General features: G+C 43.8%; 1 protein-coding gene across 7 annotated transcripts in view; it reads left to right on the top strand.

The window, feature by feature from the left end:
- Window positions 1–2,744: 2,744 nt before the first annotated feature.
- The window catches only part of POU2F1 (POU class 2 homeobox 1), a 109,879-nt gene continuing 85,035 nt past the window's right edge, over window positions 2,745–27,588 (top strand). For 3 of the 7 annotated variants that reach the window (XM_048930161.1, XM_048930150.1, XM_048930109.1), the window contains exon 1: window positions 24,004–27,588. In XM_048930161.1, the coding sequence (XP_048786118.1) occupies window positions 27,480–27,588 (109 nt within the window). In that variant the 5' untranslated portion in view covers window positions 24,004–27,479. Of the gene's footprint in view, window positions 3,857–4,118; window positions 4,214–24,002 lie in introns of those variants that run through there. The other 4 variants (XM_048930171.1, XM_048930114.1, XM_048930139.1 and 1 more) reach the window with 4 other exon arrangements.

The following is a 27,588-nucleotide window of genomic DNA, read 5'->3' as shown; positions in this document are numbered from 1 at the left end:
TCTGGTTATCTGGGAGATCCACAAGGCCAGCCACGACACTAGAAATAAGAGGTTTGGGGTCATCCTTTCTCCAGTCCAGAGGCAACAGGAGAGGGACAGAAACAGAGCTGGAAAGCTGCTTGCTCGAAGGAAGCCAGAGGAGTGTGTAGGGGAAAACAGAAGCCTGTATATGCAACGGGCAGTTTGCTGTCCTCTGCTCTTGGTGCTCACCACTTACAAGGTATGTGGGAAGGAGTGGGCAGAGCACTGGAAGGAGCATCAGTGTGCGAGTGTGGGCTGTCCCCTTCATGCAGAGAAACAGGATGGGGAGCAACATCAGGGAGAAAGGTGAAATAGCAGAGCATTGAAAGGAGTGGACTGCACAGCCCCAGTATACCCCCACACTAGCTGAGGTCCTAGCATCTCCACTGTGACACTGGAGGAACTGTGCATGACCCTTGCATTCTCCCTGATCAAGGAGCTGCTAATCCTATTTTCCCTCATTCTTTGCCTGCCATCTCTCCAATTGCGAGCTTTTTGAGACATAGGCTGTCTTTTGATGTTCATCTCTGCATCATGTTAAAAATGAGACTGTAACCTCTGTAACACAGACTGCAGCAGAGAGGCTGTTGGTCTCTGTACGAAAGTGTATTACATACGAGAAGCAGTAAGCAGAGCCATACAGACAAGTTGGACTAAAGATGACACAATCTGAGCAGTCTGGAAGCGAAAGGAATGAACAGAGAGGTTCTAGGGAGTTATGATTGAAAACCCATGGGGCAAAACAGGCTGTTCTGAGGCAGAAATCTCTGTTGCAGTATAAAGAAGGAATTATGGAGAGCAGAAAGGAAAGGTGAAGCAAACATCAGTCCAGAAACAGGACATCCCTGGAAAGGAGAGAAATCTGATGTGAAGAAAAAATGATGGAGAGAAGAGACATTGTGTGAGAAATGCAGCGTCAGGGATTCGGATCTGAGCGCTGCCGTGGAGCTGGAGCTGGAGCAGAGCAGATAAGTTTGTTCTTAATTTCTCTATGCACTGCAGATGTGCGGTGAAAAGGCTCCTTCCTTCCCAGTCTGCTTGCTGCTTAAATACTGGGATTCTTTTGTCCCTGCCTCCCCACCTTAAACTGTCACTCTTTTGTGCCCTGCCTCCAGACCTGTTTTTTTTAAATATATATATATATATATATATATATATATTTGTCTCTGCAACAGCACTGAATTAATTCTGGCACAACATCTGAAATTGAGGAGGCAATATGGCCATTGTAGAAAATTTGGGGTTACAGGCACAAGTAGAGCAGGCCCAGTAGGGCTGTGAATTAGGAGATACCTGAATCAAAATCGGAATGACAGAGATTTATTGCAGAGCTTTAAAAGATCCTGAAATACTACTTCTTTCCTTTGCAGGTGTGTTAATTTTGAATGTGGTATTGTTTTTCACTGCGAGAAAGCATTTCTAAAGCAAAATCCCTGAAGGAAACAATTTTATGAAGCAGGCGAGCCTGGTCAGACAACAGAAACAGGGTGTCCCACAAGATGCTCAATGCTTTGAGCCCCGCCTCAGCAAAGCATGTAAGCATGCTTGTAACTGCAGCCTCGCTGGCTGCAGCCAAACAACTGCAAGCGATGCACCTCAGTCTTTTTGTGAAATGGATGTGGAGAACTCAGCTGCTGGTAGGACTAAGCTTTGTATCGTCTTGGTGTCCAATTATCTCAAATTTCAAATATTTCCAGCAAGTTGCTCATGAATACGGAGCTGGCTGGCATTATGTGGCAAATAACATCAAATAATAAGTTTGCAGAAATCACAGGCTGTTTGCAGACAACTCACAAGTGAAATAGAGGCAAAATTTACCCGATCAATTATTCATCAGAAGTGATTTGGCCAGCTTTCCTGGGTACATAGCCACAGGGATGTACGACACCTTGGGGAAGGCAAGAGATTGAGATGCATTCAAACCAAACTGGGGAAGAGGATGTAGAGACCCAGAGCAACCTTTAAAGAGAGAGGGAGAGCAGATATGTGGCCAAATGAAGTTTTCCTTACAGCCAGTCGATCAGAAAACACAGAACAGGTCAGCAGCAAGCAGACAAAACAGTAACTATTTATTTTCAGACAGCATTTCTTCTGTGGCTGTGGGCGAAGCACGCAGGGGCTGCGTGAGAGCAAGGACTAAGCCAGGTGTGGAAATGGAGCATATGCTCCCTGAAGAGAAGCAGCTTCTGCAGGTGACTGGGAAGCAGCGTGTGGGACTGAGTAGAGTCTGCGGGTAAGATGAGAAGATACGGAAGAGAATATTCAGCGTAGGCAGGATTAGAGCTGTGCAGAGCCTTAATCTAGCCCCTTTTCTCTGCATCTTTATCTGTCACGGTGCAGCCACTGTGTGCTGCAGTGCTGGTATAACCTGGCCATAAAACTGGATTAACTGGCCCACAAGGCTCATGGCTGAGTGGGAGAGGAGCCACAACAATATGCCTTTGTTTACATTTTCACTCCTGTGTGTTAAGCGTAGATCTTCTGAGAGACAAAGTGCTTAATTACTGGTATCAAATGATGTTAATGAATGTGCAGGGGCAGAATTACAGCGTTGAGGGAAGTGTTTTGCTGTTTCACAGTACAGTCCATTTCAACTCCTGCTTTCAGCAACATTTGAAAGGTTCTGCTACGATAGGAAAAAATGAATCAAACAAATTCCACAAAAACACTGCCAGACAAATTTATTTTTAAATAAAAATGCCAAGATTACCTTACTGATTGAGCCTTCGCAGAGAAACCCCGCTGCCTCCTTCTGACAGCCTGTCCTTTCTGGTTCTTCCCTGCCAGTGAAAAAACCTAGCGACTGCCTCTGATACAATTCATAATTCCTCCAGCAACAGCCTGCAAGGATGGATTCTCGCCAGTCTTTTTTATTCCACGAGGTTTTGAGCCCCAGAAGAAAATTCAGCTTGGACTCTGACCCATCGAAGTTAACGACCCTTGGAAAACGTTAAGGGCAAGTCCTTAACAAACACCATAGCACCTTCTGTTTCCTCTTTTTATGAGTGCACGTTGCAGAGCTTGGCAATATCATCTATTTACGCAGCACTAAGGTGAAGAATATTAGCGAACGTGATCTTTGCTCTGCCGAATTTGTGAAAGAGGCAAAGTTCAGTCACTCAGCCCACTTATCGTTTGTGTAGTCATTTGGAAGTTCTGAATGTAAGGCTCATTTGATCTGTGGGTTTCTCTAGGCTCACATCATGTACTCTCAGCCCTTAAGCGAGGGGGCCATAAGGCCTGACTTCCTTCTCCCTTGGGTTCGGTGGCAGTTGATGCAGAAGATGGACTTGTGACAGACACCTCAGGAGCACCGCGGTACCCAGGGTGTGCAACGAGGGGAACGTGTGCTCCGAACTGCTCTTTTCTGAAGGAGGAACAGACCTCCTCTGCACAAAGCGGCTTGATCTGTTATTTCCTTCTCTTTGTATTCAATTCCTTTTTATTCATAGGGGATTAATATTGCCCTGAGCTCGGGCAGCACCTGTCTCCCAAGCAGCCTTCACGATGAGCGTTTTCACACAGCCGCTCGGCACATACACAGCTCTTCCCTCCACAGAGCCCCTCAGCCTGGCACCGCTCGCCTCCACCACGACTGACCGTTACCGCCACTCCCTCACGGCACGGCTACCCGTCACCTGGGCGCCCCGCTCCCCATCCCACAGCCATTTACACCCTCCCCCCGCCCGCCTCACTGCGCAAGCGCCCCCCTCTCCCAGCACAACGGACCGGAGAGCGCCTATATGTGCGCGCGTGTGTGAGGCCGGGGGGAGAGGGGGGGCAACTGAAACGCCAGGGCCCGTCCGCGCGCACGTTAACGAGGCCTCGGCCAGAGGTGAAGGGATCGCAGCCCCGCGCCTGCGCGCCGCAGCCCGCGGAGCTGTGCGTGGGGGGCGCGCGTGCGAGGCGGCACCCCCCGCGCCTGCGCGACGGCGCCGTTGGGAGGGGGGGAGCGCGAGCGCGGCGCGAGGCCCGCGCAGGCGCAGAGCGAGGCCGCGGCGCTGTTCGTTGGCGGCTGCGCGGTAGGGACGCGGGGGGAGGGGTCGCGCGGCGGGGGGAGGGGCGGGAGGGGGGGCCGGGAGCGGGGGAGGGTTTATCGGGCGGCCGATTTTGGTTAAAATATTCAAAATGGCGGACGGAGGAGCAGCGAGTCAAGATGAGAGTTCGGCGGCGGCGGTGGCGGCAGCGGCAGGTAATCATTACTGCATTTTACATATTCATATTCATACTCGCACACGCGGCCCCCCCGCCGCCCGCCCGCCCCGCTTAGCATAATTTATTAGTACTCAGGATTATTATAATTAACGGCGCAGGAGGGAGCGGGGGGGGGAAAGCAGGCAGGCAGCCTCCCCGTGCGGGGACACACACACGCGCGCTCCCTCCCTCACCCGCCCGCCCGCTCCTTCGCGCGGGGCCGCACTCGCGGCCGCCCGCAGCCGGGGCAGCGCCGGGGGGCGGCGGGGTCCGGGGGGGGAGAACGGCCGGGAGAGGGGGGGCTCTGCGCGTTGGCGGCCGGGGGGGCTGCGGGGCCGGGGGGGGGGGTAGCGGGGCGGGGGGGGCCGGGGCGAGAGCCCCTCTGTGGGGCCGGGAATGGGAGAAAGGCTGGCGTTCTGCTGCCCACCCTCCCCCCCACCCCCCCGGCTCCCAGCCAGGGTTATTTCCCCCAGAGCCCGCGGGCACGGGGTGGATGGGTGCGGATGGCCTCTGGGAGGGAGGGGGAAGAGGAGAGAGGGCGGGAGCGCGGCGTGGCTTTATCTGTAAAGTCCCCCCCCCCCCCCCCCCTCCTTCCCGCGAGGTGCGGGGGTCAGCGCTCGTCTGGGCTGCGGGGGGGTGCGCGGAGTTTCCCCTTCTCCCCCCTCCGCCTTTGCCCCCCCCGCCCCCAGCGGGGCAGCCCCCCGGGTGCGGCCCCGCCGCCCCCTCCCCTGGCCCCGTGCGGGGGGCTCGGCGCGGTGCCGGCAGCGCGGGGTGCGGGCCCGGCTCTCGCTCCCCCTCCTCTCCCTTCTCCCTCTCATTTGAATAATGTCTAATTCGGGGAGGTTTATATTATTGAAATGGCCGCCCGGCTTTCCCCGCCTCTCATGTTTAGTAATTCAGACCTTTAATAACAGCCACTCAGAGCCCAACGCCGTGTTTATATTTTACATTCGCCCCATGTGCTTTTGTGGTTCAATGTGATTCTTCTTTCTCGCTCTCTCTCGCTTTTTTTAAAATTTCTTGGCAACCCACAGGGCCCCGAGATCAAACCCAGGCGGTGTGAGGAGAGGAGGGGGAGCTGGGCCCTGGCTGCTCTGGCAGCGCCTAGGCCTCACTCTGCTGCTTGATTTATTTACTAATAACCAAAATGACCCCCTCCCCCCCTTTCCCCCCCCTCCAACCTCCACTCCACCCCTGCCAGCAAAAACAAAACCCTCCTGGGGCCTGAGCAGCATCAGATCTGCTCGTAGATTCTCAAACACTCATGTCTTTTAAATAAGGAGCTTATTTTTAATTTATAGCAACTCAGGACTGTAAAGCTGTGCCTTTCATATTTGCTTTGCAGAGGCTTGGGCATTTTTGGTCCCTTTGTCCTTGCTTCTTTTCCTTAAAGGAGAGTTGCTCCTAATTTACGTTTCCTGGCACTGGGAGAACTGCTGAAGGCACACTCAAAATCCAAACAGCTCTCCTCCCTCTGAACACAAACAGTATTGAATACATTGAGGATAATCTTATTCGCTTTCTTTTTGCTTGGTGTGGATGCAGTTTAGCAGTGCTGTGTGTCAGATGCTTTTGTCGTTGCTTGAATCTGACTATTCTGGTTGGCTGTGGGTTTTTTCTTTTCCCATTTAGATTTGGCTTTCAAGAAAAAAAGATGCCACTAGGCAGCGCAGGGCCTAGGAAGATAAGTTTGCAGCGATTGTGGCGTAAGACCACCAAGTGGAAATTGAAATTAATCCTCTTAAATTGTCTGCAGTAATTCGGTGTTAAACCAGATATGAGGCTACTTAGAAAGAAAACAAATGGACTGTTTTATGAGAAAGAGGCGGCAACTTTAAAAAATTCATGTATGCGGCACAGGTCTGGATAAAGCTGTCTGGGTTTTCATTAGTGACCATTGTTTTCAGCCCGTGGAGAAAAGGACCTAGCAGCAGGACTCTTCCCAGTAACTGCACCCATTAGCATGTAAACATCTCTGAAACGCTGTGAGAAGAGAGTTCCTATGCAAGTGCGGTCAGTCTGTTTTGCAGTTGGCTTCTAAATTTAATTTCTCTCCAAATACTACGCTGCAGCTAATGAAAAGCGTTTGGGTTTACAAAAATAACGGCTCGGGTTATTTATCCTTTTTTGCTTCACCCTTGGCGAAGGCAGGCCTTGAATACTAGAGGAAAAAAAAAAATCACTGGAAGCGGTAATGAGACTGTTGAGGTGACTGACTGTTTCACAGCCCAACAGCACCGGGGCTGGCTGGACAAAAAGCCGTAATATGATTTCATGCCTTAAATAGCATATGTTTTTGCACTCGCTTCGCGAGATGTGGTCAAGCCGATGATGTCATTGGCCAGAGGACAAGGTGCAGTTAATTTGATTTATTGACCTGGGGTGAGGTGTAGCACTGAAACCTTCTCATAGGGAAACCATTTATCTGAGGACAATTTCCTTTATAGCAGCAATTTAACCACTGCTGAGACTGTAGATATTTTATCCGGGATGATAAAAATGTACATTGCGTCTTGCAAACAAAATTTCTTTGTCCCTGACGTTTTAGTAATTTTTATAGAACGGAACACTGGACAGTGGCCTTGTGCAGCCTTACGGCTGGACTGGGGTTTGTGGCTCTGTATTCAGTTATTTACATGACAAAATAGAAATGCGTTTCTCTCAAACATATTGTGAGACCGTGTTGTAGCTCAAAATTGTACTGGAATATCCAGCTTGATGGAGATAGAAATGTCTTTGGCAGTGAAGCCTGCGGCAGTGTGTTAGTGGGAAGTCTCCTTTCTGAAACCCTGGCCTCGTCTTTGCTTTTTGGAAGATGCTAGGACTAATGCTGAGATATTATTTCTCAGTCTTGAGCAAGGACTTCTATACTTCACTACCGACGGGTGTCGGATCCTGTCTGCCAGTGGCAAGAGAATAAAAGAAATGGTTTTTTTTTTCCTTCCTCATGGACTGCCTGGCTGCGGTGAGGGTGGGTGGTTGTACTGCTGTCCTGGTGCTTCCGAACTGTTGCAAGGGGGTTATGTTCTGGTATTTTGCTGTCTTCTGAACAGCTGTTCTCAGGGACAAAAGCAAGAAGGCTTGTCCTCCCTGTTCAGCAGTTGTACAGTCTGGTTGCCTTTGCTCAGTTATCAAGGTGGCATTGCCTTGCCCCCTCCTCCCCCCCGTGAACCCCCTCCTCACCCGTAGCCCCTCTCAAATTGACCAAAACTTTCAGTCTAGCAGCAGGTTGGATGAAAGATTTGCCGGTATTATTACCCGTGAAGACCAGAATTGGGAAGATGTCAGTATGGTAACATTATCAACTGTAGGAGCTGGGGGTTACTCCTCCCTTCCTCAAAGGAAAGGGAGAGAACCTGAGCTTTCCACCCTATCATCTTAGGAGGAAAAAATCTCAGATTTGCTGTCACTAACAATTTCTCAAAGATTAGCCCACAGTAATAATTCAAGCAAGTAAGTGTTACACTGACTTCCTGATGCTGAATGCGAATAGTTTCTGGATGCTTGTCTTAGTGAGCAGTGATGATGAGATGTGGGGCTGCCTCAGTTGACGGAATCAGTGAGGTAACCTTCAGCTCCATCTGTCCTTTAAATCTGTGAAGCAGCAACAGATTCTCTGTTAGAAGTCTCTTAGGCTGTGTTGTTCCTACTCCTGGTCAATCCTAATAATACCCTGAAAAATGAGGTCTTGACTGTCATTGTCACCTAAATAATCGTTGTCAAAGTTCAAGTGGTAAATCCGAATTCAATGCGGCACCTTTTGGCTGTTTTCATTATGTTCAAATATGCAAAGATGCAAAGAATTTTGAGGTATATGTTTTGTCCCTCCTGTCAAGAATGCTTTTGTTTGGTTGATCTGCCATCCTGCTTTTTTTTTTCTTTCTATTAAATAAATAGCATTTGTTCCTTCCAGAGACACATTTGTTTTCTCTCTCGATTCTCTGGATAAAATTGCAGTAGTTGTTTGTACTATGCAATAATTTATTCATTTGCTTTCATCAAATTTTGGCTCTCTTGCAGTCCAGGACTTCAGTCTGATTGCAACGTGTTTAACACGCATATCTAGCCAGTTATTTTTTCCCAGCAATGCTTTCCATTCCCGTTAAACTGTTGTTGCCCATAAAACAGCAATCTTGATATTGATAATTTATACAGCTGACAATTAGGTAGCTGCTTACACTCACGCTTTTATTGAATTTATCTGGAGAGATTCAGCGATGGTCCTGGCAAATAACTGTTTCATGACCCATCTTCAATCTCCGTGACAAAGTTATTGTTCAAAGGGGTTGAACAAAATTAAGGATGACTGGAGTGTCCCAAATGCGGCGTGCTTGGTTTGGGTGCTTGTGCTGGGATATGAATGAGAGACCACGTCATGTTGCTGGGTAGGCTTACAGTGCTGTTTGCTGCTGCAGAGATTTGCTTCTCTGTTGACAAATTTTCCCACCCCTTTCCCTTTTGTGCTGCGCCACAATACAAAGCGAGTTAAATGTGGGTTTTGCTGGAGCGAGTGGGGGAGAACTGATACGTTTAAGGAAAGATGCTAGTCTTGGTTAGTGTATATTGAGTAATTGCTCGTGTTTTACTTGAAACTATTTGACAATAACTAATTGAAAACACGCACATAAATACATTTTCCTTTCTATTGTTCTTTGGGTTAAATTTCTTGTATGAGTTGACCCTCGCGCTGCTTCATGCACGCTTATTCTTCTCCCTGGAAGAAATAATTACTTAAAATGTCAGTGTTATTCCTTTCCCTAGCTTCTTATTTCACAACCAGATAGCAAATATCTTTTTGTTAGCATAACTATATTAGAAGTTATGACCTCTTTAATGCATTACATGGTGTTCGCAAAGGTTTTGTTTTTAATGGACTACTACTGGCTAATTGAACTAGTTTAGGGTTAATAAGCAGCACACTTGAGTGATGAAGTGGTGGTTTGGAGTAGAGGATTTACTGGGCTCCAATCTTGACTTTGTCACCAGTTTTGCTTGCTTTGCAGTTTTGGCTAAATCCATATAATGGGAATGATAGAGAATGTTTTCACTGAAGTGTTGCTGAGGGAATAATTAGCTAATGTTTCATAGCATTTCTGAGGATAATACTGCACCTCTTTTGCTCGTGCATGTAATTGTACAAGCTTGTGTCCAGGTTATACTTTGCTTAGGATGTTTCAGTGCTGACATGCTTGTGTACTCTCATCAGTGTTGGAGGCCTCCTGTTGTAAAGGCACAGATTACTGTCAGTTCTAACTACGGCGTGATGCGAATCTGCTGTAGGGTATGCACTTCAGTGGCAATTTAAATCAGTCTGAGTCTGGGCTCCTCCCCCTGTGTGTTCCTGTCCCCTTCCCCACACTTGTGCAGATGCTCGCCTGATTCCTTTGCTGAGCTTGTGTGGGGAATTAAGTTGGCAGAAAACACGCCTTGCTAAAAATAAGTTTTTTGTTGGTTTAGCTCTCTGAACTGGCTTGCGACGTGGTTAGACAAATTGTAGCACCAATGGACAGAGGGGACAAGAAGCGCGTATGTTGACTCAAGTCTTCTCCTAGTTCTATCTGATGGCATTCCTGTTGGTGGAAATCATAGACTGGTTTGGTTTGAAAGGGACCTTTCAGATCACCTGCTATAAACAAGGAACACCTCCCGCTAGACCAGGCTGCTCAAAGCCACATCCAGCCTGGCTTTGAACACCTCCAGGGAGGGCGCATCCACAACATTGCTGGCCAAACCTGTTCCAGTTCTCTCAAACCTCACGGTAAAGAACTTCTTGCTAATATGTAGTCTAAATCTACCCTCTTCCCGTTTGAAACCATTTCCTCTTGTCCTGTTGCTATGTGCCTTTGTAAAATGGGGTGTCGTGCTCTTGTCTGTGTGATCATACCACTTGCTTGGCACCAGTTCTAGCATCTACTGATTTCTAAGATGCTGTAGGATGATTAGCTTGCTAACCAGGTGGATTAACTAGCCTGACATAATTTTAGATTGCAAGTTTGTGAATTGAAGTTGGCTCAACAAAAGCCTTCAGTTCCATTAAGGACAGCATGAGAGAGAGGATCAAACTGAGTAGGGGGAAGAAGGAAGAAGGGTCAAGTTTCCTCTTCTCAGGAGCAGCAAGTATTTTAGTTTGCTTAGTTGCACTGTATAGCTTCACCTTTGAATGGTGTGAAGCACTGCACAACCACGGTCGGTGGGCTCAACTTGGTCTCAGATGGCACTAGCCCAAGGGAAGTGATGGGAGTGTGTGGCCATGGGCACAGTGCTGGGCCTCCTGTGCTAGCAGCAATAGGCTGGTACAGAGGTTATTGGTGATGAAGCTGTACTTCAGCAAATGAGTAGCTTAGAAACCAGCAGATGCTGACAATTGAGCATGGCATATGTTGTCACAGGTATGACTGCATTAATGGCTGCTGTGATAGAGACTCTTAAATAAAAATTGAACAAACCACACTGTAGGTGGTTCCCATTGTTTCAGAGTTGCCTACAGTGAGAGAGACTGTGGCTCCAAAGGGCTTACTGTCAGAAGTACCTAGGAAGTTACAAGCACTGTTCCTTTTGCTAAATTTGTCTGATACCCATCTCTGTATCAGCCGTTTAACATAATGGGTTTGAAAAAGATGCATCTTCAATAAACTGTGTCATTGTGACAATGAACTTTTTTTTCAGCGTTCCTCTTTTTTGTCCTTCTTTTCAGAGATCAGCTTTGGCTGTATGGAAATGAAGTAGCATATTAGCAGTCTTTATGAGACAGCTGTATTTCACACTGTATGACATAGCGTGAAATTTTAGAAAAGAAAGCTACGAACAGCTGAATTACTTAGACTGTAAATACTACAGAACACTTTAAAATATATGCACAAAAACCTGTTGAATGAGGATGGAGATGTAGCTTGTTATTCTTTTCCTTTCCTTTGGGGCTTAAGGGCTGTTAGGAAGCTGCCATCCTTTTTGCAGTGAGCTCCTTTGCTGTTTGTTCTCTTTGTCCTTCTGATGATTCAGTTTTATTTGAAAAATGCCATGTGACTTAGTAATTTGTGCCTGACCATACCAGTGTGGAGTTTTAGCTTTATACTGCTTGGACATAGCCCAAGGGGAGGAGTATACAGTGAATAAAGGTAAAAATGACTCAGACATCTGATGAATCACTCATTTATGTATTAGTTAATATGGTCTACTGAATGAAAAATGTGCTTTAAGTTTCTTTCGGGAATTCTGCTGCAAAGATGCCATTCTATTTTTCCATAATTCTGCTTCTCACCTGCTGGTCTTTAGTACAGAAGGTGATCGCTCCTGTTTGAGTTTTCAGCTGGAGGTTTAAATCAGAATTGGCACTTGATTATTCTGAAGGCTGCAGAGAGGTGGAAATGCCACAAAATGCTATCCAACTCCCTACCAGCTTCTACCAGTGCTTCCCACTGTGTTCTACATGCATGTGTGCACACCCTTTGGAAAATGTGCTGGAAAGCTTGGGCTGTTAATGGATTCTTCTAATTGTAGCAGTAGACACATCATTGCTTCTGACTGTTGGAGTTTGCCGTTCCCTTGCATCTGTTGGGTCTGCCCACATGAGTGTTGTCTAATCCATTCAGGTTAAAATTAGTGAGGTTAGCAAAGGCTGTGGTCTTAGCTGCCTGGAGAAGCCCAGATAATTCTGATTGAAATCTGTGAGTGAGGGATCGTTTGAGTTGCTTTGTCATCGTACCTGAGGGTACAGTTCATGTTACGCTTAATCCAATTTAAGAGTGGGTTGCTGCCAAAAAGAAGTGGGAACATAAGCAGGGAGAGTACTGGGCTGTCACTTTCTGGATTATTGTCTGTTCTGATAAAGGCTATGTAAAACTGCCCTAGCTTCTGGCAGAAATTGGGTAGCATTGCATGGAGAAACTGGAGGTAGGGAGAGCAAAGGGAGGAGTAACCTGCTGGCAGTGCTTGAGTCTGAATGAAGATGTCTCTTCTCAGTGTTAGAAATGTGGCTGTCTGGTCATTCTTTTTTATTAAATGTGTTGATCTGAACTTCCAGTGTAAATTGTGAGTTTGTCCGGTACTTAGTAGGTTCCCTTAAAAAAGAAAGTTGTAAAGTCATCTTTACTTGCTGTTCCAATTCAGTTAGAGTATAGTTAGCTTTAGAGATCTTATGAGAACAAGACTGATTAAGCTTGGGAACTTGGAAATACTTTTCAGAACAGTTGAGGATTTCTTCTGTATATGTACTTAGTCCAAAGTCTAGCAGGTCCTTACTTCAAATGAGTGGCTGTGTCTTAACGTGGCAAGTTGCTTGACTCTCACAGCATCACTAACCTTTATCCAGCTTCTACTGCAGGCACAGATGCTCTTTGCTTAGGCTGGATGAGCCAAAGTAAGGAAGAAGCCTGGCTGCACCACTTTTTATCAGAGTTAGCCAAGCATTGTGCTAGAAAATGATGCAGAAGTAGCAGCAGTTGTAGGGATTTTTATGCAAATTGTCAGAAGAGGAGATGTCAGATGGAAGTGTAAACTAGAAAACAGATATCTGAACCTCTGCTGCTTACGTGTTAGTTTGCCTGTGCAAGGTAGAGTACAAGGAAGGTCTAAACACTCTGTTGCACATTGTTCTTCACATCCAGCTCAGGCAACCACAGAGAAGAACGTTCTTACATTTTTGGGAACGTAACCAAAGGCACTGTCTCTGTGTTTATCCTGGTTTTACATCAGGAGTCTGCTGTTGGAGGAGGTCAGGTGTATCTTGCATGTGAGCCAGTATGGTGATCTTTGATCTTTCTTTCAAACAAAAAGAGAATAGACTTCCTGCTTATCTCTCGGTTCATTTTAGGTTTCATAGGTTGTTCTTTTCCTACCCTAAAGAGCTCATCAGCACCGTAAGAGTTCTGGAAAGATGATGTTCTCTGATGCCCTGAACATATGCAGCTCTGTAAAGCAATCTAGGTGTTGCTCTTATGTCTTTCCTGTTTGCTTGTATGGGGAGTAGAGAATTGGAGGCTCCTTTTGCTGTCTTACCTCATGAAGATAAGGGGAAGATGGGAGGGGTTCATGCTTTAAAGATTCAGCCGCTGTTACTGCAGCATACAAAGAACCCACTGCTGAGTAGATTCTCAACTTTGTGAGGGTCTTGTCTTCCAGAAGTATCCTACAGGCACAGGCTGCAGAAATCTGCATAATTCTGAAATTTCTTTAGTGGGAGGCTGCTGCTTTTCTCATTGCAGCAGGAAGCAGTGGTGTTGTAAAGAATAATCTCCCTTCAGAGTTCCAAGAGGTAAAATGGTTTTTAATGATGCATTTTCATTTGGTAACCTAGTTCCATCACAGTTGCACCTTATATGGTTCCCTTCTGTGGCGGTGCAGGGACGGGTTCAAAATACGCTGAGGACTGACTAAAGCCCAGTGTCATAAAACTTCCTGAGAATGTGACTGAACCATGCTTGTGTTGGAAAAACTACTTCGTTAATGTCATTCTCAACATAGTTAAAATTGAAAACGGACCCAGCAAGGTCTTGCAACACATTTTTAATAATATCTCTAGCAAACTAGCTATTTTTAAGCTAACGGCTAATTTTAAAGTATATAGCATTGAAGTTAAGTACTTTTTAACTTCAGCTTTCTGTGATTTTTGGGTAATGAGCTCTTCAGTAGTAGGAAGGATTTGCTATGTGGTAGTTTGAATAAAGACAGAGTTTTTCACCTTGGTTTGTGGGGGGATAGGAGGAACAGGGAGTGTTTCTGCACTGTGTGGTCTATAAGTCAGGTTTGCAAGTGTTTTAGGCATCTCTAAAGATCTGAAGAAAAAATTCAATTGTTGCTCCTTCAATAGTATTGATTAATAGTATGAATTAAAAATACCGCATACAAAGGTGTGCCAGCAGTTCTGTCCTCTCATTCTCCCTATGTAGCATTAACTTGCGAGAAGGCTAGGATTAACAGAAGGATTGTTGGTGGGATAAACCTCATTCAGCAAGATCACTTCAAAGTTGCACGAAAAACTCCAAAGTCTTGAGACAATCTGTCATTTTCTGTGCGCACTCAGAGAAGAGGCGTTAGTTGCTTAAGGGATCGGTTAATCTGTCAGTCTCTCTAAATGCAAAATTAACTGCAGGCAGAGCAGTATCTTCATTATTTATTGAAGTTCTGATTTCACGTGGTGTGGATCTGAGCTAGAAATGCTCTATTTACAAATGAGGGAGGAGGTGTCATTGCCATTTGTCGTATATTCTCATCACAGGTGTGTCTGTGGATTGTATAATACAGACACTTAAAGAAGCTTGGAATTATTATAGAGAAGTTGAGAAATCTGTCTGCATTTCTGGCATGACTTGCTTGAGGTTTTATCAGTTCGCTGCTTTCAGTTTTCTGAGTTTGTGGCAGTTGTATTGACTGTGTTTTGTGTATTAGGCTATATGCCTGTATACACAAGTAATAATCACCAAAGGCAGCATCTGTCCCTAAGGCTTTAGAAAAGCAAACACTTGGAAGGTAGAGAAATGAACATGCCTTTCATTAGCAGGGAATAGCTTGGTATGATTAACAGTTTTCTTGTAATATGCAGGCTGCTATGGGCAGTTGTTTCTTGAACAGGCTTAATTCTGTGACACGTTGGTTAGGGATTTTTGTGGCACTGTCATCCAAGTTGTAGCTGTCATTCTTGGTTACGTGTGTTAATATCAGAACATGGGAGACAAATGTTGTGGATGCAGCTGTCTACTAATTGCCTGTATCTAAACTCCTCACCTCGCTTGCAGTGTCAGCTTTGTGTGTAGTTGTTTGTTGTGACAAGCTTTATAAAATGTGGGTGCTGGACAGGCAGATGCTTCAGTACTTCTGTCCTTTGCCTTTGCTGTAATCAGTGTTGTGGATAGCAATAAAGTGTCTGACCGAGGCATGAAGCCAGGATAGAAATGTGGTTTAATTGATAACAAAGATGTTGCTGTTTTCTTAGAAGCTGTTGACCAGTGCACACTGGAACTCGGTAGCCTGATTGACTCGGTGCATATGGAAGCATTCTTTGGTCTGGCAAAAATCGTAGGGATTGTTTTTAAGAACCACTGAGGTAGCAAATAAATACACTTTGCTACATGCTGTGATCTACTTGTTAAAATTTGTTTGGAAATGATTGCTTTGGTTCTCATCAACTCTTCAAGGCTGAACTGTGCAACATTTGACGTGGGATTACTACATGATATGAAAACTCGGGGGAGCGCCCACAAGAAAGGCCAGCTTAGAGGGAAAGGATGATATTTGATTTCTGAGCAGACTGCTTGGTGGCTGCTGCCAGAGCCCTGCAGATCCCTGCACTGCATTTAGTGAGCACTGGGAATAACCACCGGTGGTGGAAGGCTCTGCTGGGGCGGCCTTAAACAAAAGGAAGGCTAGGCTCTCAGCGTGCTGGCTGCTGCTGTGTTCTGCTGTGTGACAGTCCCGCGTGCACTGGCTGTCCGGCTTAGAAAACGAATGTTTGTTTGTTGTCCCTGGGAGTTCTTGCCCCGTGTTTCCTATTGGAGCATAGGTTTGTTGTATGTGGCTGCAGATGTATGCACAGAGAGAGAAAAGTACAAATAGAAAAATTACTCCATACTGAAAAAATTAGCATTTCTGTGGAAGAAAAACATCACTTTTTCAATTAGGCCCTTTTCATCGCATGTATACTTCACCAGGCCTCTTTCTGTGTGCCTGAGCGTTTAAACAAGTCGCAAACCAGATGGACAAAACGAGGCATTGAAAGGCAATTTGCTTTCCATAATATCTTATTTCCCGTGCTGCTGACTAGGTGTGCGTGGATAAGGAGGCTTCTTTTGTGGCGGCACAGGTGCGCCGTGGCTCTGCGGCAGAGGCAGGGCCGGTGCTTGAGACAGCCAGTTGCCATGGAAACAATTATGATGTCACGAATTCAGGGCAGTGACTTCACTGCAGTCTACTCTATTCTCGGCTTTCCTCAGCTCTGGCGCGGTGATAAGCATCTCTGTGTGATCCCGGGGCTTGTTTATTCAGTAACAGCAACTAACATGCTCCAGGTCTCTCAAATGAAACCTAATGGCTGCTTACTATAAATTCACCCCCCAAACCTGGGATATTACGTCTGCCTTTATCTTGACCTTTTTAGCTGCGTTAGCCCCAAAAGCTGATGTGTTGTGAATGGAGAGGAAAACGCTTTTGTGGCTAGCTGAGAGGAATGCTTGTACTTCTAAAACTAGAATGGGAGCATAGTAGTGATCTGCTGCGTCTTCTCCCAGAAGAATTTGTTCAATTCTGGCTTGCCTTTCTTTGTCCTATTCTTTTCTGAAGCAGGCAAAATGTTTTCCTGCTCTCATTTAAGGGTCTGTTGACCTGCAGGTTGTACCAGGAAACTTCCTGCCCATCAGCCTTTGGAAATGGTCAGCTGTTTCTGCTCCCTGAACATTTCCATTTGTCGCTGGGTTGCGCACCTCCATTTCATTTCACAGGTAGCAGTGCTGGCTGCGTTCAGTGTGGCATTCTCTGCTGCATTCTGATAGTCAAAGAGAAGTATTTAGCCTTTTTCTCATGTTTGTGAAGTGATGGGATTTCTGAATTTAGCCTCCAGTAAAATGTGATTAAAAACATTGAGCTTAACTGAGGTGCTTTTAGTTTGTTGGCATAACCAAGTGTCTGTTTAATGCTGGCTTAATGGCTTAACTTGGAGGTTGCCTGAGATTTCTAGGCCGTCAGACTTCTTATGTTATCACTGAGTAGCACAAAGTATGTTTAAGTGGCATGCCAGGTATTTTTTTCTAACATCTTGCATTGGCAAGAGAAAGGTTGTTCACCTTTGCTTCAGTTCAACAAAGGTGGTTTCTGTAGGACTGAAATTTGTTGTTATTAGCCTTTCAGCGCGCTTACAAAAGGAGAAAATGTAGGGTGTGTGGATTTCTTCTCGTGGCTTGGTACTGTGGTTATCATTTGCATTAAATTGTATTGAGCATCCATCCATTTATCGGAGGTTAGAATTAAATGACCTCTTCACATTTTTCTTCCTCTGAAGAAAGAGGGAGACTTGAAATCATCCACCAGCAAATGGGAGAATGTCGCAGGCAGCCTGCAAGGAAGATGAAAACATCTGGAAAATTAAAGTTGCAGTTGTCTCTGCAGACGAGGAAGAAAAAAAAATATGTTGTGTATCTTGTCATTTCTGATGAGCTTATTGTGGAAGTTGAATTCTGGCATGCTGCAACTGGAGTTACAAATGTGATGGAGACGTTGTAATAAGCTTCTAATACGGAGATGACTGTAAAATGCTGTTGCAGGTGCTATTGTTCCCATTACCTACTTGAAGATGTGCTGGTTTATGCTGGTAACAGTTGTGCTTAGTAGGTGTTTTCTTTAATCAGTATGAACGTGTTATTGCTAAGATAGCTTGAATTAAAATCTCTGTATGTTGTTTTTTTCCCTAAAAATGCAGACTGTTTATCTGCATGTAATGCCTGTTTTATTAATTTGAGAGAACTGATACAATTTGATTGCTGAATCTTCTGTTACTGAGGTCTACGTGCTTCTCAGCATAGCACTTCATAATTTAGCTGTTATGTTTTTTGAGTTCATTTCTAAACAGTAAGCTATTGGGAGGAATAGAGCTTTCTTAATGACAAACTGGCATAACAATACATGAAAAATTGCTAACTGAAAACCCCAACTTTTTAGTCACATGGAGATTAGATCATTCAGTTCCCAGCAGTGTTTGCCTGAGCTAGTGTTACATTTAGAAATAGCGCTGTGGCAGTTATTATCAGGCTGAATATACTTGGAATCTAAAGCTCTGGACTGCAGGTGCCTTGGCAGTGAAAATTCCCCTCATGTGAGGGGGGAGCATAGGCAGCTTAGTAGAATGCTTGGGGAAAATGATCACCTTACTTGTGAAAAAGAATGGAAGCTCGGAATGGAAAAAGCGAAAATCAGCTTGAGAGTGCGAGTGCCCATATTGTCTTTTATGAACAGGCAGGCTCTGTATCTGCAGTATATAGATCAGAGAGGATCAGAAAGGATGCTGCTGTTTCAGACTTCCCATTTAGGAGAATGGGATGATGAGCATCATGGTGGGGAAGGAAGGCACACCCCCCAGCCTTTTTTTTTTTTTTAATAATGGAATGAAACAACAAAAGCTATCAGTATTCTTAATTCCTCTGTGAGGACCAGTTATGTTCTGAGGCCCAGAAAATAAGCAAACTAATCGGAATAGTTTCATTTCAGTGCTGTCGATTTTTAATTGAAAGTACAGCATGAAAATGACCTCATACATTAGTACCAAATTCTGCATGCTTAGGTTCTAGATTTTGCATAAGCAATCTTGTAAGTTAGTGCTAGTGCTGGTATTCCATGAAAGAGAGTGGTAATATTGGTGGAAGTAATGGGAAATGATGGGTAATTAGCTTGCATTTCATGACTCAGCAGCTAAGAGTGGTTTCAATTGGACTGTTCAATAGCTGGGGCTACTGGTGGTGATCTGGTACTTTTGGCTGCAGCTCTGAAGGCTTTTTCTTTGGATCAGCAGCTCTGAAGGAATTTGGGTGTGGAGGACTGATGTGCTTGTTTTGGTTACTTTACCTGCTTCGCAGCCCAGAGACAAATTTGGGTCAGAGTTGGGACGTATAAAAGAGGAGTTAACAAAAGAAAGCAAAGTCTTGATTGAGGGGCTGCTTGCTACCATGGAAGGATTAGAAGGCTGCAGATATCAGGGAGGTGTTGTTTCAGGGACTGCGCTTGGTAGAAAGAGGAGTTTCTGAACTTGGTCCTGCTTGGGGTCCCACCTGACCTGTTAACCTATCAACACGTCCATCTGTCACGGTTCTGAATAGCAGGTGACTTTACCTGCAGTCCCTCTGCTGCCTCCAGTCTGCTGGGGAAAGCTGTGAGCAACAGCACAAACACCCCTTCAGAAGTGCCCTGTCCTCTCATAACAAAACCTCTGTCTTCAGAGGCATTTATTGGCATCATAAATTGCTATGTGCTTTGCAAAGACCTATCTCGAAAATTCGGTGTATGACCTTACAAAGCAGTAAAGATTTGAAATTTGATGTTGCGCAGGCAATCAAGAGAATCTTCCTTAGTGCAGGGAAGCTGGCTGTAACAAGCACATTTCAAAGTTGCTATTGATGAGTTCTGACAAACACAATGTTAATTGGGAACCTTGAGAGAACGTCCATGAGTTTGTGCGTGGAGATGAAGCGTCCTCCCCAGCCCTTGGACTGTTTGGGAAGTGCTGTGGGATGCCAGGATGACATGGTTATCCTGACATGGTTATCCTGGCCTCAGCAGGCTGCCTGGCTCACTTTTTTTTTCAGCTCTCATTCAGATTACCCAGCAGCCTTTGTGCTTTGCTATGATCAAACGATACAGCCCTCATGGAAAAATGTGCTGCTCAAAGCTCTGTGTGGCTCCTGTAGCCAACTTGATCTATACAATGGGAAATAGGAAAGCCTTTTTTATCTGATTAAACAGCCGACATTGGCATGAAATCGCCTTTTTAATATCAACTTGCTGGAAGTGCTATGACAATACAAATACCTTTTTTTCATTGTTGGGAAAGCAAAAAAAAAGAAAAGAAAAAAAAAAAACTGAAAACAAAAGGCCAACCAGCATTTCCTCATTTCATGTATTACTGCCAGAGCGTTCTTTGATGTTCTTTGAGTTTAATCATCAGATGTGATAGCATGGTTCTACTTTTTGAATTGCTGTTAGCTGCCAGCATCCATGCTTCACGTGTTTTCCTGGTGATCTCAGTTATTGTTTCTTCTTGCTCGCAATACGTTAAATGAATTGATAATAAAATGAAGCATGTTTTAGCAGTAATCATTAAATTGCAGATATTGAATAATCAGTTTAGGAAATTGCCATGTCTGTTCTTAGCATCCACTGTGTTTGTAGATTTGTGTGCAAGGTGCCTTTTCAGGAGAAAAGGGGCATTCTTGATCAGCTACCTGTCCTTTTGGCGTGAAGTTGTGATTACACTCAAACGCTGCATTCCCATGCATCTTGTTTTTTGCCCAAAGCACAGTAGAAGGTACTGCACCTAAGGCAAAAAGCTGCAGAAGCTAGCTGTTCTAATATCACACTCAAATAGGAAAGGTGATGGTGATGTAGTCCTTGGGGATTTCCAGACTGTTACAGAAACTGTCTTAGAATAAACCACATTCTGAGTTCAGAAGTTCTCTTTAGAAAACTAATGTAAATCTTGGGAAATGCCTTGCTCACTGACACACACAAATGATACCTTAAAAGCAAATATGTATGTGGTTAACAGGACAAAATTCAACAAAGATGTCTTTATAAACCTGAAAGCAATTCAGTTAACTTGCTTGTATTTACTTTTAAGAGCTTTGAGCGTATTCCTAACTCATACGAAACCTACGGAGATGTCCCTGCTGAGTCTCCCACTGCATTTGGTGTAGGTGGTGGCTAAAGTGCTGAAGCTGGATGTCTGTTCCAGAAAGTAGCCCAGAACAGTGCTCACTGTGTGTCCAGACTCCCATGCACAACAAGCACCGTGGACTTTCTGTGATTAGTCTATGATCAGTACAATTGCAAATGGAAACCACTAGTAATGGCCTCACATAGGGTGATGGCCAATGTTGGGTGGCTCTGTTTAATAGTGTTAGGTGATCCAATTTTTAAGGAACATTGCATTTGTTCTTTAAACAATAGTGTAAGTGTAGGTGCCCTCTGTATTAAATCTCTGTAGTGAAGGAAAGATTAATTTCAGTAATCTAAGCACAGCTTTTATGATTAAGCTGGTTGGTTTGTTTCTGCTTTTTCTAGTTAATTCTGGGTTTTGAGGCTTGGGGAAGGAGATATTTTTAGGCAGTTTTCTTAAAATCTTGCTTAATGTTTTCTCCTTCCTCACCAAATGCACGCACATACTTGCTTCTGCTGCGGTGCTGTGGGTGGGGGAAAATATGAGGGGAGAAGCACAAAGGCAGAGGAGCAAGTTAACAAAAAGCCTTCATGAAATCTAAGGAAACAGGAGAAAAATAAAGCAGGAAAAGAATACTCTGCATATTCTTCAGCCTATAACAGTGCATCGTGTGGGTGAACCTCACTCATGATGTAGCAGGTATGGAGAGATACTTGCTTTGTTGTAATTGTAAAGTGTTTTTGGAGTAAATGCTTCTTGAGAGAAAAGTCACAATGTGAAGAAGGAATCTTAGAGTCAGTGGACTTACTCTAGGTTTTCTTCCCTTTCTATTAGCCATTAATGTATGCAATAAAAAAAAGAGCAGTATTCAAGCAGAGCAACCTCAAGATTTCAGGCAGAGATTGGCATTTGGCTGCCCTGGTTTGTGGTGTTTGCATTGGCCTCTGTTTATCGTCCATCGGCTTCTTAAATAGCATTGAATGCATAGGAAAAATTAAAGCTGTATACAATAAATAGTATCTTTCATATGTAAGCAGAGAAAAATAATTATGGGATAGGGGTGATAAACATATGAGCCTGATTATCTAGTCAGACTGGGGAGAAATATCCTCAAAACGGTATCCTTAAACGGTTGTCCACAGAGCTTCCTGCAGGGAAAAGAGCTTTGATGGGAATGTTATTGGTCTCAGCGAGGATCACGAGGTTTCGTATGTGATTTCTAAGGATGATTTCAGTTCTGAGTGGGCAGAACTTTGTGATTGTGGCACTTTTTTTTCAAGCTGAGGGAATTCCTGTTACCATCGTGTTTTACTGGGTACACGTATGTTATGATAGTTCTGTTCTTTAATCTAGAATGAAATCAAATCTAGAGACTATTCAGCTCAGCCGGCTGAATTCAGGTAGTGGTGTTTTGTTTTCATTTGTGCAATACCTGCACTAGAAGAGAGGGAACGCACAGAGCTGTTAGGAAGAACATGGTTATCTGATATTTTCATTTCCTGAGCCTTTGCTGGAGCAGCAGTGTTGGATGTGTTTCTTTTCCATATTTAAAAGAGACATCCTGAACACTTGATTATTTAATACTAAGATGATGTGCCACTGCAGAGGCTTTTTCTTCTCATACTGCTTTCGTTCAATAAGATGCGCATTTTTTCTATATAAATGAACTCATATTCAGCAGTGCAATTGAATTCCCCTCTCCCTTTCTTCCTGCTGTAACCGGCAAGCAGTTTAGTTCATCCAGGTGTCAGTGCTTTTAGCCGTGTGATCACAATTTCCTAATGAGGGGTGGAAACTGTAAGAACTGGTTTGAAATCACTTTTCAAGTTTCAAAAAGAAAAAAGAAGCAAAGCTATCTTAAAATTAACAGCTGGAGTATTTCTTTCTTTTTGGCATTTCAAAAGGGAAAGAATAGAGATGGATTTTTTTTTTTTTTTTTTGCTTGTATGAATGAAACCTTTCCCAGCTTTCCTCCCATTTTTCTCTCACGTTCAGCCCCCCATTTTTATCATAGAAATGTAATTCCTCCTCTGACTTTCCTCTGCGGTTTGTTCTCTGTGACGCAAGCGTGGCTTGGTTGTCGCAATGTGATGCTTTGCCTTTCAGTTTTGCTCACCTATTTTCCCATGTCTCTACTAATTTTTGGGTAAAGCTGCCATTGTTTATTACTTTTAACTATCTTTTCAGTGAGATTTCTGGCTTTGCGGGTGTGAAAGCAGTGCAGATAGGACGCAAACATAAAGCCATGCCTGGTGGCTGCGAGGCGCTCAGCACGGAGCGGTGCCTTCACAATAGCGCTCCGCCTCAGCCCATGAATAAAAAGCTTACGTGAGAAACGTATCGCTAGATTTCAGTTGTTTTCTTTTGACACTGGGGAGGAGGGGGGACGTTTAATAATTATTTGAATGTTTTGCTGTGGGCTCCTTTTTATTTTATGTTTCTAGTAGGAGCATTGGTAATTTTTTTTTCTTCTTTAGTCTCATTTCTTGGAGGGTTTGGGAGAGTCAACCACCCAGGCTTGCAGGATCATTGAGTACAAACTCAACCTGAAGCATCTGGCTCCTGACCTCATTCATTAGCTATGAGTCGTTTGCTTGTTTACATATGATAATGGAGGGACAGCAGCAGTTCTATATCAGAACACCTGGGCTATATTGATGCTTGAAATGCATTTTTTTTTTTTTTTTTTTTCCTTTAAGAAGTAGAAGCAACATGTGCTTCCAACTGCAGGATACTCGTGTCACGTTCCTAGGGAATGATTAGGCTCCTGTGAACTGCCACGCTGGGGTACGGTGCTTCCGTTAGATGAGTCTGATTTTTACGTGGTGAGTTGTTGAGCAGTTAAGGCAGGTGATGGACTACATGTGTATGGACACTTTTAGTAAGCGTAGTGTTTTAATGACTTGAGCGGCAGCATTAATATGTCTTCTACATAACAGAGAGTAAGAAGTGTTTGAAAGGAGAGCTGAGGTGGGGTGCTGCGTAATATCTTGTGTCACTTGTAGAAGGGCATGGGTTGATTCGGTATGGGTACATGGTACCCTTATGGAGACTCAATACAGTGAACATACATATAGTCAGACTGCTCGTAGCACTGATACATGTGTTTCTGCTCACTGTAGTGTCCTAGGAGTTAAGAAGGTGGTCTGAGTTAACAGTAATAAAAGCCTGTTTTGTATTTACAGTGGCCTAGCAAGAAAGTTTTTTGCCCTTTCAGAGTCTCGGTTGGAAAAGGCAGTCTGTAAATGCATTACAACTCAGGATTGTAAACTGACAGCGTAATGCGGAACTGCAGTTGAGTTGCCAGAAGTTAAACTTGCAGTAGAAGCAAATTTTCATGTGCTTTTGCTTTGAAGTGAGCCATTCTGATATTTAAAACAGTAGTTGGGAACAACCTTTCCTGAGTTTTCAGATGGAGGCAGTTTGGTTGCTTTTCAGTTGGGTAGCGATTCAGAGACATCCTCTGCCTTCCTGAAATCAAGAATGTGAAGTTAACTCTGGAAGAATGCCCTCTTGTCATTAGAGGGGTCTATCAGTATGGCAGACTTTAATTTGGGACCAAGCTGAATAGACACATGTTGAGAAATGATTGGGCACGTCTGAAATTTCTTTCTGAGGATCAACTTCTCCATGCCTGCTGCTCTGTATCAAGGCTACTCTTAATACTGAAGAGTGAAGGAGCGTAAATGGATATTATTTCTGAACTTGTGCAGTTTGTTGGAGTAGCTGCCATTCTGGAGGAAGACTGCTTTGTCTTATACAGTAAATATCTTAATGTGCTATTTAATGGCAACCAAAAGCAAATTGTATCACAAGTTAAAGAATTTTCCTTTCATGAAATTGTCTAGTTCTGATTACTTTCTGTTCAGAATGGGGAGCCTATCAGCGTGAAATTTAGCTTCAGCATCCTTCAGCACTGTGTAGATAGCAGGTCTAGTTCATCAGTACTACAAGGTACATGGTTGCTTTTCACCTAAAAGATAATATATTTTCAACTGTGGTAATCAGTTTAATGATGTTGTAAATGTAACAAGAGGGTCTAGGAATGATATCACAGTTCATTCTTAGTTAACACTTATTTTTGCATGTAGACTGAGGAGAGCAGCATGCCTGGTCATTGGGATTCTGATGAAATTTGATAGATGAGCAAAAGAATAACTGCTTGTACTTAGGTGAATAAAGATACTGGAAAGAATCCTTTGTAGAACCACACAACAGTGCAAGTCATGAGAGGTTGTTTTTTTGTTTTCCAAATCAGGAATTTGGTGCACTTCTGGAAATTTGCTGAGAGCTGGAAAACTCAGCCTTTCAAGGTATCACAATAAACCAATGATCTTAGCACTGTCTTTGTGCTTTCTGTGTCAGATGCTCCTGGGTCTTTGAGCTTTGATTTTGGAATTGGCAACTGAGATGCATGGCCTATTATAGGAGTATCACAGCTCTTAATATCTAGCCATCTCCACCAAATTTGAATGTTCTTGTTGTGTAGGGATGATTTTGTCTCAACTGAAGTCCCTTGAGGGGGTTTGTTTCATAAGCGCTAGCAGGATTTTTTCCTCGAACAACATTCCACCCCTGAGGTCTTGCTGGTTCTTTGCATTACGGATACTTGCATTTACTTTGCACATATTCAGCTGCAGCTGTTGCGTATGTATAATGCAGTTGCAGTGAAAGGTTTTGGGTACTGTTGGTAAGTGAACTAGGAAATGAGAAAACCAGTTCTATGTGGTAAATACTAGGCTGTTAACTGGAAGGCAAAGAAATAAGATAGAAAATATGTATTAAATGGAGCAGCAGTACTGTTTTGGCACCTATGTGATGTGTTGGCATAGCAAGCAGAAGTCTGAAATGCTAAGTTCCATCACAAAGCAAGACAAAATGAAATAAGAGCATTAAGGTAAGCGTTGATTACAAAGTAATTAGTATGCCCTAAGTAATTAGTATTACTCAAGCAATCCCTATCACTGTCCCAGTGATGAAAGGTATTTCTAACCGCATCTGGCTCCATACACAAAGGTGTGTTCCTTTACATTTCCCACCAAAGAAACAGCAAATGTCTTGCATTTAATTTTTAGATGCTGATTTTTGAGTCCTCAGTCTTCGTTATTCAATATTCATTTTGTGGTTTTCATAGAGTGTTATTCAAGCTGCAGTAACCCTTTGCGGCATTTGGCTTTTATTGCACTCTCTTCAGCTATTGCTGTCACATATCTGCATTGTGGTATGCAGCTAGCTTTTCGTAGCTCTTTTGGCTATTTTGGAGCTTATATAGTACTTAAAGATCACAGATGTAGTAATCTAGCAGTGATGACTTTCATCTTTTATTTTGGTTCTCAATGATAAGAACTGGTAGGAATAAAAAGCATGGCTACTAAGAAAGCTTTGACTCTGCATTACGTCAGCCTCCTGAAAAAGAAGTGACATAACAGATAGAAAAGCTATTGTACCGGTGTGCTTTTTTGAAGGAATTAATAGTGAATGCTTTTAAAAGTGTCCTTCATTATCAACCAGAATCATTTAATATATGTGGATGGGGAAGTCACTAACAGTGCACTGCAGATGGTAATCCTTTGTCAGAAGGACTTAGATCACTCTTCTTAGGTGGCATTCACGTACTGCCTGGTATGAGCTGCTGCTTTTGTGGAGCACTGATGGTGTATCTGTGATATCTTAATCAGTTGCTGTTAAAATTCAGTATAGTAAGACAAGATTGAATAAATGGAGAGGAAATGAGTCAGTCTTCGTTTAAATACCAAGCCACGGATGGTGCGCAAAGCCCTGACCTGAGGGAAGTCCTTCCCCCTACTCTAGTTTCCTTTTAGTCTCCTGGCTTCTCTAAAATAAACAAGTGTTTTCAGTTGCCATGGAATTTGTGTGGTGTCAAGACAAGAGGTAGATAGACTCTTGTAACTTTAAAGGAAGTATTCTCTTGGTACAAAAAAAGTGGTGTCACTCAGTAAAGCAATACGTACTTTTTATTTTTTTTTTTACTGTTTAACTGAAGCTTTGGATGACACTGGAGCCATAAGTCTCAAGGCAGCTGTTTTTATAAGCTTGATTTGACTGTTCGTGATAAGGAAGCTGGTTCCTTGTTTTTCTGTTTTATCAGATACAGAAAGCTTAAGTAAACTCCTTGGCTGAGTTTGGGGCTATTTGACAGACTGCCCTCCATATGGACCAAGTCTTGCCTTGTTTTGAGGACAGAAGTTCTATCTAATCCTGTGTTTCTATAAGCAGAATGTACCCGTCTTCAGTGTTCCAACAGTAACTTCTTTTCCCAAGAGCAGCAGCTGCTATGGGAGAAGCGTTACAGAAAACCGTAACCAAGAACTCTCTCCAAACTAAACAATAGTTTTGAAAGCTGACACTGGTTTTATTGCAGCACTGGGTGCATGGGAACCTCTCCATCTAGTATACATGCACCAGAGCTAAATCACCCTCATTATATACATTTAATATGTGAATATTTATACGGTTTCCGTTTCCACCTATTCCAGGAATTATCATGCATATTAAGTTCTATCACTTTGCATGCACTGTTTATTTAAGGGATTCTTGCAATTGGTCTTTGTTAGCCTCTCAGTTTGCCTGTATATGGTACCAATGTTCAGGAACATCTACTGCTCTTTGGTGCCTTCCCACAATGTTTACACAAAGGGGCCTATGCTTTGAATGCTAACTAAATAGTCTCTGGTATCAGACAGATGGAGAAGCCAAAACAGTGGAGGCCTTCCAGCCCACAGACCTTGAGTTGGTGGCCCTGAGTGTAGGGAACACTGATAGAGCAGCTGCCCTGTGGACTTCTTCTTCTCCAGTGTCAGTAGCAAGTCTGTAAGAACATCTATTTAAGAAAAGCTGCTCAGGGAGCATTTCTTTCTCTCAGAGCCATTTTTCCTTTCTGAAAAAGGTTGCAAAGATGGAAGTAGCTGTTGACTGCTTGTCAAACGGCACTGTTTTACTGTTGACTTTTGAACTTACAAATCTTAGAGGAAACTTAGAAGAAATGGAGGAGCAACCCAATGTTG

This window comes from Lagopus muta, chromosome 1, assembly GCF_023343835.1.
Source record: "Lagopus muta isolate bLagMut1 chromosome 1, bLagMut1 primary, whole genome shotgun sequence".
Classification (NCBI taxonomy): domain Eukaryota; kingdom Metazoa; phylum Chordata; class Aves; order Galliformes; family Phasianidae; genus Lagopus; species Lagopus muta.
Note: the sequence above shows the minus strand (reverse complement) of the source record. Positions and strands in the feature narration are given on the sequence as shown.